A 14,034-nucleotide genomic window follows, 5' to 3' on the forward strand; every position below is an offset into this window, starting at 1 on the left:
GATAGATAGATAGATAGATAGATAGATAGATAGATAGATAGATAGATAGAGGCGGTCTAAATAAAGTCTCATTAAAACCTACTGTAATTTTTGATTGCTTCAAGAGAAGGGCATTTTTTCCAGATGTGTAGCCACCCCATGCTTATGTAAATAACCTGAATTAAACTCAGTGGGTCACTTAGCAAAAAGAAAAGAAAACAGGAGGGGAGCTTGTCTGGAAGAAGCTCAGGGTGAGGGAAGTAAGGGAGGGTGATGGGGATGAATATCGCCAGAGTTCCTTATATGCACATATAAAGTTGTTCAGAATAAAAAGGATTTAACCCACTTGAAAGTTAGTAAAAACAAACAAGTGTAGCTAAAAAAAAGGGACAGTGACCCTTGCCTGCAGTTCTGCTCTTCTGGTGTGGATTCATCTGTTCAGCCTGAGCCTGTCTGCTCACTCAGTCCATTAACCCATGTTTGCATCCCTGGGTCATGTATGTTTAGGCCTGGGCTTCCATTCAGGATCCTGCAGTTCTTACATGGGAGAACTCAGAAGTCACTGTGAACAGAGCCTTCCAAGTCTTAATACGGCTGTGTGTCATCAGGGGCTCTTAGGAAGTGTGGAAATCCTGGTCCAGTAGGTCCTGAGAGCTGTGCTCTTCAAGGTGCCCAGTGGTGCTTCTGCTTCTTGCCCACTACATACTCGGAGTGAGAAGATTAGGGCAAGGTGTGACAATGGATGAGACCAGCCATGTTCTGTCTCAATTGCCTGCTTTTTTTTAAACCATCGAATGAAATAGCGTTTTGAGTTGAAAGAGTATCTCGGAGATGGGAGTAGGGGCGGGGGAAGGAATACTACAAAAATCACACTAGGCAACAAACCTCCACCGAGATTTATATTGTGGGGGGGGCATAAGGGTGCAAAATGGCTGCCTTTGAGTGGGGACGGAGACAGAGACAGGCCATGCTGGCTGGCTTTATGGGGGTATGGAGTATGCACTAAGGTTGATGATGGCTGATCGTGGTGGTGCTGCTGGCGCTGAGTCATTGAAGGTGTGGGGGAACTCCAAGGAACCTAGTTCTGGAGTGTGAGCAAAGGACTTGTAGTGGTTCTTAGTATGCCCAACCTAATGTTCCTGGGATATTGTCTGCTCTAACCCTTATTAAATTTAAATTGATATTTTTTTGCCATTTTATCTGTGTGTGTATCTATGTTTGCTTATGTGCAGATGCGCAGGGGTGGGTGTGAGTTCCTACATGGGTATGAGGGCACACATGGAAGCCAGAGGCTTCCTAACCTAACCTCAGAGGTCTTTAATCTGGCGCTCACCACGTAGGCTAGGCTGGCCTGTGAGCCCCAGGGATTTTCCTGTCTGCCCCCTCAGCCCTGATCTTACAAATGCTTTCCACCTCTTCCTCCTTTTAATGTAAACTTTGGGGACTGAACTCAGGCCCTCAAGTTTATAAGGCAAGCATTTTACCAACTGAGCCATCTCCCCGGTGCCCACTTCCTTTTACTGTTGATGAATTCCTCTTTCTTCTCTCCTCCTCTCCTCTCCCCTCTCCTCCCTTCTCCTTTCTCTTTCTTTTGGCCTGGTGCATGCTGGGTAGGAGCTCCGGCATTGGGCTTACATCCCCAGTCCACCTTTGACTTTGTATTTTGAGACTGGGTCTCATGTACCAAGTTACCCAGACTGAGCTTCACCTTGCTCTGTAGCCCATACAGGCTTTGGACATGTAGTTGGTTGCCCCTCTAACCTCAGCCTCCTAAGTAACAGGGACAAGGGGTCTGAGCCCCCACGCAGAGTTAAATGAGCTCTTATAAACAGGATTATAAACAGAAAAAAAACTTTTCCTGTCCTGCTAAAAAGTCTTCAATGTGTGATGTAAATGCCAGTTCATGGGTTGGGGAGAAATAGCACCAAAATCATGAATTGTCATTGCTGATTATTTCATAGGGAAAGAGCAAGCCTTTTTTTTTTTTTTTTTAAATATCCGTTGTTTTGAGATAGGCTGTTTCTGTATGGCCACGTCTGACCTCAAAGTCAGGTCATCTGTGCAGCCTCCCACCTGCTGGGAACACAGGACTGACTGGGTGGGCCATCATCACTCAAAGTTTGTTTTGAATTTGAGCTCATGCCAGCTTGACATTTTTTCTCTTCCTCCCCTCTCAGATCCTTCAAGATGGATGACATAGAAATTAAAAACAAAACAAAACAAAACAAACTTAAACATTTACTCTTTGTATGCTTTTCTTCCTCTCTTCCTTCTTTCCTTTTCCTTTCTCTTTCTTTCTGCTCATTGAGACAAGTTAGTACTGCCTTTATACTCATGGGTGTGGGCTTATCAACTGGGACATGAGGGAACCTTCCAGTGGCCATATCCCCCAAAGAAAAAGTGACCATTCCTCCAGGAGTCACCAACTCCAATAGCTTGTCTGTACATGACTTGCACAGCTAGCCGCGGCTGCTGTGAGCTTATATGTGTAACAGCTATGTTCTGTGCGGAGGATAGCATTTCCTAGCACTCCTCCCGGCCTCCAGCCCTTATGCTCTTTTTGTCTCTTCATATGCGGCATCCTGAACATAGTAGGGACAGTGTTTGGAGTCTTAACGGTCTAGATGTTCCCTTTGGAAATTAGAGAGGGAATGAGTAGAGGGACCTGGACAAAAGAATGGAGCCCACAATGGAAACCATACCGTGATCTAGGGGAGAGAACCAGGCCTCAAGTAAGGAGGGGAGAGGGACGAGCAGAAAAGGGTGCCTGCTCCACCTGCAGGGTTACCAGGCCTTGGAACTGACAGTTGGTCTAACTGGGACCTGCAGGAGCATCTAGGATGACTGCCAGTGTCCAGCTGCAGTGACTGTAAATGCAGTACCTCGCTGGAACTAGGAAAAGTCCAAAGAAGGAGGGGAAACAACAATTAGGGCAAAGAATAATGTTGGCTTTGTAGCTACTGTCTCACTTGACTTTCCTGAAGTCATTGTTTGAAATTTTCACACTTCCCAGACCTCAGCACATTCTCCTCCCTTGGAGTACTGTATATTTATATATTGGGGCACAGATTTCCTAATTATTAATGTCTTTGAAGATACTCTTTTCATGAATATTTTAATGATCAACCCAGTAGGTCATTTCCTCCTGAAATATATCTAATCGAGGCTAACCAGAACAATTTTCCTGTGCTATAGGGGAGGCTCTTCCATGAATGCAGAGTAAATTGTGGCTGCCTACGTGAGTCAGGGCCTTACCGAGCTCAGTCTTGAATCACACTCCTTGAGTAGATGTGCGCTTCCCGCAGTGGCTGTCAGCGCGTCATACGCCTCTGTGTGGCAAAGCTCTCCCGAGTTCTTATCACTCTGTGCATAATTATGGGGAAATTAGATTTTGATTGACTAGAGCAGACACCTGTCATGTAGAAAAAAAAGTTTAAAAGCACATTTCTCTATTTTATTAGGAATTTTTCAGCTACTTATATGAGTCCTGTAGCTTGATAATTTAAAAGTCACTTAAAATGGAAGTAATTCTAATATAACCAAAAATTTTACTGTAGCAATTTATTTGATTTTTCTTTATTTGACATTTAGAGTGAGAACTAATCAATAGAGCTAATATTTTTCCTCTACCTGCCCTAAAAGAACCAAATCATAAATAACAAGTAAAATACAGTATTAGTAAGCCATTTAATTAACCTTCAAGATTTTGATAGGTGACCATATGTTACCTGAAGTTGATGAACACATTTGGGTAAAAGGTCCCCGTGGGGCTAATTAGCACCATGTCAGGAAATCTCTGCTTTATCCATCCTGGCTCCATCTTCAGCCTTGGCTGCTGCCCATGAATAGGAGCTAGAGCTCATCCGTGACGAGGAAGAAATGAAAACCACTTGCAAACTTATCTCCGTCATTTCCTTATGCTTCTCTTAGTTCATGAGGAGATTCAAAATTTTGTTCTCTGTATAGAAGTTTTTTTTTTAATTAAGAAATTTTAATTACTACAAATAAATTTATCAAAATGCACATGATTAAAAGTTAATGAAAAGAAACTTCCCTACAACTCTGTCCTCCATCACCGCGTTTCTCAGTAAATGGGGTCTTTTATATTATCATGTTGGTTTCCCAAGACTGTGTGGTGCATATACAAATATATTCTTTTTAAAATTGTAGTGGCAGCAATATTTGTTCAGTGCTTTACTCTGTTCTTTTCTTACTTAATGTATTAGATATCATACCTCTAACTTTTTTTTTTTCCTTTTGGTTTTTCCAGAGCTTTTTTGTTGTTGTTTGTTTTGGGTTTTTGTTTGTTTGTTTGTTTGTTTGTTTGTTGTGGAGTTTTTTGTTTGTTTGGTTTTTTTGTGTGTGTGTTTGTGTGTGTGTGTGTGTGTGTGTGTGTGTGTGTAGCCTTGGCTATCCTGGACTTACTCTGTAGACAAGGCTGGCTTTGAACTCAGAGATCTGCTTGCCTCTGCTTTCTACTTTTGAACTTTGTTTTAATTTTTAGTTTATTTTTATTAATTACAGGTTAGCCCCCTTCCCACACCCTTCCAATCCCATCCTCCCTCCCATTTCTTCTCCTATTTCCCTCCCCAGTTCAATGATAGGGGAAGTCCTCCTCCCCTTCCATCTGACCCTAGTCTATCAGGCCTCATCAGGACTGGCTGCATTGTCTTCCTCTGTGGCCTGGTAAGGCTGCTCCCCCCTCAGGGGAAGGTGATCAAAGAGCAGGCCAATCAGTTCATGTCAGAGACAGTCCCTGTTCCCATTACTGGACACTGAGCTGCCATGGGCTACATCTGTACAGGGATTCTAGGTTACTTCCATGGATGGTCCTTGTTTGGAGTATCAGTCTCACAGAAGACCCCTGTTTCCAGATTTTTTGGTTCTGTTGCTCTCCTTGTGGAGCTCCTGCCCCTTCCAGATCTTTCTATCTCTCCCTTCTTTCAGATTCCTTGCACTCTGCCCAGAGTTTGGCTATGAGTCTCAGTATCTGCTTTGATACCCTGCTGGGTAGAGTCTTTCAGAGGCTCTCTGTGGTAGGCTCCTGTCCTGTTCCCTATTTCCTCCCTCTTCTGATGTCCATCCCCTTTGCCTTTCTGAATGAGGATTGAGCATCTTATTCAGGGTCCTCTTTGATTAGCTTCCTTAGGTGTACAGATTTTAGTATGATTATCCTATATTATATGTCTAATATCCACTTATAAGTGACTATATACCATGTGTGTCTTTCTGCTTCTGGGATACCTCACTCAGGATGATCTTTTCCAGTTCCTACCATTTGCCTGCAAATTTCATGATTTCCTTGTTTTTAATTTCTGAGTAGTATTCCATTGTGTAAATGTACCACAATTTCTGTATCCACTCCTCAACTGAGGGGCATCTGGGTTGTTTCCAGCTTCTGGCAATTACAAATAAAGCTGCTACAAACATGGTTGAGCAAATGTCCTTATTGAATACTTGAGCCTCTTTTGGATATATGCCTAGCAGTGGTATAGCTGGATCTTGAGGTAGCACTATTCCTAATTGTCTGAGAAAGCGCCAGATTGATTTCCAAAGTGCTTGTACAAGTTTACATTCCCTCCAGCAATGGAGTACATCCTCTCCAGCCTATGTTGTCACTTGAGTTTTTGATCTTAGCCATTCTGATGGGTGTAAGGTGAAATCTCAGAGTCCTTTTGATTTGCATTTCCCTGATGACTAAGGATATTGAGCATTTCTTTAAGTGTTTCTCTGCCATTCGATATTCCTCTATTGAGAGTTCTCTGTTTAGCTCTGTACCCCATTTTCTTAATTGGGTTACTTGATTTGTTGGTGTTTAACTTCTTAAGTTCTGTATATATTCTGGATATTATTCCTCTGTTAGATATAGGGTTGGTGAAGATCCTTTCCCAGTCTGTAGGCTGTCATTTTGTTCTGACAACAGTGTCCTTTGCTTTACAGAAGGTTTCCGTTTCAAGAGGTCCTATTTTTATTGATTATTGATCTTAGAGCCTGTGCTGTTGGTGTTCTTTTCAGGAAGTTGTCTCCTGTGCCAATGAGCTCAAGGCTCTTCCCCACTTTTTCTTCTAAAAGGTTTAGAAAAGTGTCTGGTTTTATATTGAGGTCTTTGATCCACTTGGATTTTAGTTTTGTGCAGGGTGATAAGTATGGATCTATTTGCAATTTTTTACATGTAGACTTCCAGTTAGACCAGCACCATTTGTTGAAGATGCTATCTTTTTTCCATTGTATGGTTTTGGCATCTTTTTTCAAAAATCATGTGTCCGTAAGTGTGTGCATTTATTTCTGGGTCTTCTATTCGATTTCATTGATCCACCATTCTGTTTCTCTGCCAGTACCATGCAGTTTTTATTACTGTTGCTCTGTAACACAGCTTGAGTTCAGAGATGGAGATACCTGCAGAAGATCTTTTATTGTAGAGGATTTTTTTTTTAATGATTCTGGGTTTCTTGTTATTCCATAAAAAGTTGAGAATTTTTCTTTCAAGGTCTGTAAAGAATTGTGTTGGTAATTTGATGGGAATTGCATTGAATCTGTAGATTGCTTTTGGTGAGATGACCATTTTTACTATATTAATCCTGCTAACCCATGAGCATGGGAGATCTTTCCATCTTCTGATATCTTCTTCTATTTCTCTCTTCAGAGACTGGAAGTTTTTTTCATACAAGTCTTTGTCTTGCTGAATTAGAGTTGCACCAAGGTACTTTATGTCCTTTGTGGCTCTTTGAGAGTTTCAAGCTCCCTACACGATGTGTTTTAATCACATTCACCCTTCAACTCTTCCCAGATCCACCCTCCTTTCCCTAAGCCACATAACTTTGTGTCAGAACAAACCAACTTTTTAAGACCAGTTTTCCTGCCGCAAATATTCCTGACTGTGTAGTATTCTGGAACATGTTCTGCTGAGCAGGCTGTGCTCTTAGAGAAAGCTGATCCTCCCTTCCCAGGATCTAACAGTTGCCAGTCAGTGTGCATCTAGTGGTTTGATTGTGAGCCCAACTGCCCTGTCTACGCTGGCATTTTCTCTGGGTTTGCACAGGTTTTTTGCGTGTGCTGTAAGTTCATCTCTGAGGCTGCCCTGCTGTGTCACTGCTGAGTCACTGCCTCTGGCTTTTATATTCTTCCGTAGTGATCCCTGAGCCTTGGGGTGGTACAGGCTACATAGGCCTTTTAGTGCCGAGTATGCACCTTGGCTGGTTATAGGCCTCTCTGTCTGTCATCATCTACTGCACATGGAAGCTTCTCAGAGGAGAGGTGCTCTGTGGATTGCTCTATATTACAGTTAGTTTAATACTATGGCCATTTTGAAGCACAATAGTAGTATGTTCTCCCTTGGGGCTTATGACTTATGTAGCCATTAGTTCTTGGCCCAGCAATGATACCAGGTAGGGCTTCATATTGTGGAATGAGATTTAAATCCAATCAGAAAGTGGTTGGTTACTTCATAGGCATGTCTTTGGGTGGGCTATTGTAGCTTGGGGGAGTCCACATCAGGGTATAATTGGTGATTACTGTCCACTTCTAGTACTTGCATAGCACCCGCCAGCACTGTGAAAGCTAGCTGGTGGGGATGAAGTTTCTAGGTCCATGCCACCTTGATCTCATCATGTTTCATAACTAAGCTATGCCATGTCTTCAGTAGCTTTCTCCTGAGAAGACAAATGACAGGCAAGCAGATAAAGAGATTCCTCGTGTGGTTGATCTTGAAGAAAATGCAAATCAAGGCCAAATAAAACAATACTTCATCTTCATAGCATGCCTATAATTAAGTAACAACAACAACAAATGTAGAACTCTCACACGTTGCTAGTAGGAAGTGACTAAGTGGCCCAGCTCCTGTGGAATATCACTTGGTAATTCCTCAAAGTTAAACGTAGAGGTACTGTGCAGCTCAGAAATTCCTCTCCTAGACATTCAATAGAATTGAGCTCAAATACTGGTTGAGACAAGTACTAGAACACAAATATTCATAACAACATTGTCCACAGTAGCTAGAAACAATCTAAATATCCACTATAGTATGGAACTGGGGGTCAAACTCAGGTCATCAGGCCTATGTGCAAGTGCCTCTGTCCATTGAGACATCTTTCTAGCCAAGTAAACTGATTCTACAATTTACATCTAAAATAAATAAATCTGGAGAGACAAAGTCCCAGAAAAGGTTATACAGTGTTGAAAGCCGGTCAGTGAATTAACAGTGACTTTAACACTTAGTATAAGATACTACAGCAATACTGGCAAGAAATGAATCAGTTGAGTTGTGAAACTGAATAGAACCCAGGAATAGTGCCATGTGAATCAACGGGTCAGAGGAGCAAAGGCAACAGGTGGTGCTGGAACAAATGGATGCCACATGCAAAGAATCTAGACAGGTTATATATCCCTCACAAAAATTAACTCCGCATGGATCAGAAACCTCAGTGTGAAATGTTAGGAACTCTTAAAAATCATAGATATGTAGAATTCGACGACTATTTAGATAGGACACCAAAAGTTCAGTATATGAAAGAAGCAATAAGCTGAACTTCATTAAACTTAAACATTTTAAAGACCAAGTGTAGCACTCCGGTCCTGTATTCCTAGTACTTAGGAAGCTCAGGCAGGAGGAGCATGAGGTAAAGGACATGTGTGGCTATATAGTGAGACCCTACTTGACAGTTTCCAGAGTATAGATGATGCTGTCAACAGAATTAAAAAAACAAGCCATAAGCAGAAAGAAAATAATTGCCAAAGATACACCTGATAAAAAACAGTTAAACAAATATATTAATATTTTTTTAAAAAACTTAACAGTAAGTAACAACCTAATTGAAAATTATATCAAGACTGGTAAAGTTGTGGTGTCACATACATGGAATATTGTTCAGTAGGGGAAATGCATATTGTCTGTTACAATGGGGATACACTTTGAAGACATTATGCTAAGTGAAATAAGCTAGATACAAGAAAGCATATAAACATATCATTCTATTATATTGAAATATTCAGAAAAAAATACATATATAGAGAGAGAAATAGATTCATGGTATAAAAGGAGTTAGGATGCCATAAAAGTAGCAAATGACTGCTTAATGGACACAAGGTTTCCTTTAGGATTAATGAAAATATTTTGGAACCTCATATGCTCAGTGCCCTATGTCATCAAAATCAAAACAGTGAGCTACTGTACACTGTCAGAATCACCAAAATCTAGAACACTGATACCACCAAATGCTGGTATGGAGCAGCAGGAACTCTGGCTCGTTACTGGTGAGGACTCAAAGTGGCTTAGTCACTTTGGAAGTGGATTGGTGGTATCCTACCACACTTACTTGCTTTTACTCCAACTCTAGTGCTCCTCCTTATTTACCCACAAGAGCAAAAAACTTAATGTTCACACAAAAACCAGGATACAGTTGTTCATAGCTTTATTTATAATTGCCCCCATGGTGGAAGCCACCAGACGTTCTTCAGTGGATGAATGGATAAACTATGGAACATTCGGCACCGGAGTATTATGTAGTAAAAATAAAATGATCTGTGAAGCCTCTGAAAAGACATGGAGGAAACATACATATTACTAAGTAAAAGAAGCCAGTCTGAAAAGGCTAGACCTACCTGAATCTGTCAGACATTCATAATAGGAAATGATGGCGTCAGTAGAATGAACTCAGTGGTAACCAGGAGTTAAGGAGCAGGAAGGATGAGCAGCTGGGGCCAGAGTCTTACTGGGGCAGCAGGACTGTAGCTGTGTCATCTTACTTGTAACTTGACTGAGTGGTAACGGCGTGTCTGTGTAGGTCCAGAGCAGCAAATGGAACTCCCTGGTGGGAGCTGGTGACACTGGGGGAGGCTTGTCCAAGTGTGGGGGAATCTCTGCATCCCTCACTGTTGGCTCCGAAGCTACAACTCCTCTGGGAAATAATAAAATCTCCTTGTACTAATATTCAGACATGCTAATTTCCATTAACTTTATAATTTACTAGCTGTTGTAAAGAACTAGATAATGACATTTGCAGGAAAACAGATAAAACTGGAAATCGTTATATTTGGTGATATATAAACCAACCCAAATACTTCTAGTTTCCATGTGTTTGTCAGGGGGCAGGCTAGAAAGGGGACTCAGAGGGAAGATGAACATATCTTAAAGGAGAGGGGCAAAGAGAGAGTAAAAGAATGAAAGCAGAGAAGACTGGGAGATGGAAAGGAACCAGCCAGTCATGGGGCCAAGGAGCAGAGGGAAGAAAGTCAGTGGGAAGGAGAGCAGATTCAAACAGATCATGGTGCTATAGAAAGTTCCAGGTGACACCATTAGTTTGTACTCTAAACATGAATATTAAAATGTAGTGCCAAAACCTACTTGGAGAATGAAGTTTAAATCAGCTGCCTTGCAGACTGAAGTCCCTCTTCATGAAGGCCTGCACCCAGCAGTTTGAAAAGCAGTGCCGAGCGTGGGACGTCCGCATTTCAACGCAGCCTGCAGCTGCGGAGCACAGTTTTAGCGGAACAGTTCCATGATTGCTTCACAGCCCTCCTTCCTACGCAGGTCTTTATTCTGCTGAAACCTCCACGAAACCCCGCAGTCCCCATCCTGGCCTCTGCACCTGACCAGTGTGATGCAGGTGGGGCTTTTCTCTCATCGGAATGCCCCTCCCTCAGCCTGTTCCTCTAATGGCAGGTTTTCACATTCCAGTTGCACCTTTCCTGAGCGTCTTGCCCCTGCCAGTGACACCCTTGGAAGGTGGGTGTAGAAGAATTCCCACATGTGCTTTTACAGTGGCTGAACGTGTAAGCACACGGCGTAGTGCGTTTACCCGGCACTCATAGGCGAGCATCACCTTTGTTCCCAATCTTTTGTTAGGGCGATGCCACAGAAAGTGCTGCAGCGTGTGTCACCTCACAGATGTCCAAAGAGTGACTTCCTGGAGGGGGAGTGGTCAGAGTGGAGGTGGCACATTTGAGATCTTACTAAGCATTGCCATGGCATTTATTCCACTTGTACTTTTCTACAGACGCCAGTGAGAATGTCTCTTCCTCACGTTGTCCTCGAGTCTGCATCTGAGGGAGAGAAGTGACGTCTTACGTTGATCTTAATTTACATTTCTCTTTATTTTGAGAGAAGTTGGGTGTCTTTTCAAAATTATCTCAAGATACACCCCTCCCCAGAAGCACTTCGGATCTCTAGACCTAGGACCTTGGTGGTCACAGGAGATCCCGGTTTTGTTCATTGGATTAACAGGGCTCCTTAACGTTCCCTTTCATCCTGAAAAACTTGTCTTCGAGTTCTTGAAAACTTGTCCCATCGTCCTTTCCTCTGTTTCCTCTAGACCTTCTTACCTTTCTTTGTTGACCTTGTGGTTTGGGTGTTATTCTTTCTTATTTTATTTACTTAAAATAATTTGGTTGGGTGGCTGTGTGTCATTTGACATTTGTCATACCTGTAGAATATGGAACACTAAGAACAAACTTTGACGTAAACACAGACTTTGGGTCGGTGAATCACTGAGCGCTTCTCAGTCTTAAAGGACCTAGCACTGTGCTGGGAATTGCTGACAGCGCAGGAGGCTGAGGGAATGTGGAGGAACCCAGGGGCCTAAAACCGATCAAGAAGACGTTGACTTGAAAGGGAAAAAAAGAGCAGTCATGATGTTAGTTTTTTGTCTTTTATTGTAAGGATCTCTTTTCTATGCCTGTGTGTATGATGTCATCCTGACCCGTCTCTGGGTGGATAAGCGGCACTGGCTAAAAGCTCTGCGCTGCTCCTGGGACATCTGCTGCAGTTGGTTGTGTGAAGGCTGCCATCACAAAGCTGACGGAGAGCCCTGTGGAAGTAGGGCAGCCTGTGAGCTCAGCTGTTACAACCTGGGAGCCTGTGTCCTAGCAAATGAAGGTCTTGCTTTCTGGGCACTGGTGTTTGGTGTGTCTGTTCTAGCTCTCTCCAGGTTGTTCCATTTCTTGCTGATACCTTGTCTGGGAAGTCGAGTCAAGTCTGGGCTGCTCAGCATTGTGTCTGGGTTAGAGGGACTTTATAGGGGGGTAGTACCTGACCCCTTTAAACCACTCGGCTTGGTTCAGCTTTGGGTTTGGGCCCCACCCTGATGGACCACATAACTTTCGTCTGAATGTTTTCCATATTGTGCTCATTAGTCCTCAATGATGTTAAATGAAGAGTGTTTTGTTTTGTGTTTTCAAGACAGGGTTTCTCTGTGTAGCATTGGCTGTTTTGGACTCTATTTGTAGGCCAGGCTGGCCTTGAACTCACAGAGGTCCACCTGTGTCTGCCTCCCTGAGCGCTGGGATTACAGGTGTGCACCGCCATGCCCAGCTAAATGCAGTTTTAATGATTCATAAAGCTCTTTCCTAGACATGTAGATGGTTGGTTTTTGAAGAGAAATGTAATGACACAAAAGATAGTGAGAGAGTATTTGCTGCAGTCATTTTGTTGTTGGTTTGCTCTGCTTTTTGTTGAGCTGCCCTCCACTCCACTGCCAATATGCATTTTGTTCTGTTTTGTTTTCTGCATCGACACCAACTGTGAAACTGAAGTCAGGATGTGATTTCACCACTTATTTAGGGAACCTCTACTAATTCTTGCCATGAGTAGTAGGAGGTTTTAAGAACAGATATGTTATGGAAATTGGAAAGATCTTTACCACGCTAGTTAGTTTAGTTTTTTTCTCAAAGCGTGCTGTACTTTGGTAGTTCTTTTCCATGTGAAGTGGTGATAGTATCAAACGTTCTGAATTAGACGACCATTACTTTCATTCAGATACTGAATATGAGAATAAATAATCATCTCAATTGTATGTCATGAGGGAGGCTGTGCTGGGTATATTTCTGACAAAACTCATGGTAATGATGATATTTCACATAAATATATAAATATTATATGATTAGTTGAGAAACTATGTTCTAGATACACATAAAGATATCTTGTCTATTTAAAAAATAGGAGCAGATGTCTCAAGTATTAGATGCCATGTTTGAAAAATTGGTCAAAGAAGGGGAGCATGTAATCGATCAAGGTGATGATGGTGACAACTTTTACGTCATTGATAGGTAAGTTTTATCTGGCTTTACTACTGAAGTTTTAAAAAACCTGCTGTGTAAAATCTTAGCATTTACTATGACAACCGACAGGTTAACTGACAGCGGTTGTTTCTCTTCGCTCTCCCTGCTGTATAAGAGGCACTGTACGTGTCTTGTGAATATACAGCAAAGCTCTGCTGGGCCATGCAAAGACTCACAGAAATGGAAGGAGTGTTCCCGGTCATTAATGTGCCTTGATTTGCTGACTTCTGTCTGGGAGGTAGAAAGCAATAGTATTGCCACGTAATAGATGCCTGTTACAGTGGGAATATGAGTAAGATATGGTGGTATAGCTCACTTGTTATTGCCACGTTTTAAAAATGGTCTTATGAACCATAAAAGAACTCAGGGTCTCCAGAAGGCATAAGGTAAGCAGGAAGCCCTTTCCCTGCTGTTAGTCAGTAGAGTTAGCAGTTCATATGTCCTTACAGAGAGTGTGGAGAGTGTATTTGTCTTTTAAAATGTCTCAGAGGTTGTTTTGTTATGTTTTGTTTTGGTATTTTGAAACAAAGTTTCACTTGTAGCCCTGGCTGGCCTGGTATTTACCTGCTATGTAGACCGGGCTACATGGACTTGAACTTACAGAAAAATTCTTTATGAAACATAAAGGATATGCACTTACTTGTATCGACAATCTAGTTTCAGAAGTCTTAAACTGTGCTTTACTTCACCAGAGAGCAGCATGGCCTGTGTGGTGAATAGGTGATCCTAAAGCCATGCTTAGCACGTGGGCGGGGTGTCTCTTCACCTGTGTAGTTTCTGTGGCAGTTGGTGTCCCCAGCTGCCCAGTTTTGTGTGGAACACAGTCTGCCACCTGGTCTACTAACAGCTTTGAACCTCTGTAGAATTGTGATCAGCTGGTAATTAGAACTCTTCCAAGCTTCCTTTCCTAATCTTGGCTCTATATTCTTTCCTATATGAACTGTGCATGTCCTTCCCTCCCTCCCTCCCTCCCTCCCCCCCCCCTCCCTCCCTCCCTCCCCCCCC

General features: G+C 42.4%; 1 protein-coding gene across 2 annotated transcripts in view; it reads left to right on the forward strand.

Moving 5' to 3' along the window:
- Prkar2b (protein kinase cAMP-dependent type II regulatory subunit beta) overlaps window positions 1-14,034 on the forward strand; it is a 102,018-nt gene that overhangs the window by 70,455 nt on the left and 17,529 nt on the right. For both annotated transcript variants that reach the window (XM_055624575.1, XM_055624584.1), the window contains exon 5: window positions 12,911-13,017. In XM_055624575.1, the coding sequence (XP_055480550.1) occupies window positions 12,911-13,017 (107 nt within the window). The remainder of the gene's footprint in view (window positions 1-12,910; window positions 13,018-14,034) is intronic.

The sequence above is a fragment of the Psammomys obesus genome, unplaced genomic scaffold (genome assembly GCF_907164565.1).
Source record: "Psammomys obesus unplaced genomic scaffold, mPsaObe1.curated_primary_1811, whole genome shotgun sequence".
NCBI classification, from domain to species: Eukaryota; Metazoa; Chordata; class Mammalia; order Rodentia; family Muridae; genus Psammomys; species Psammomys obesus.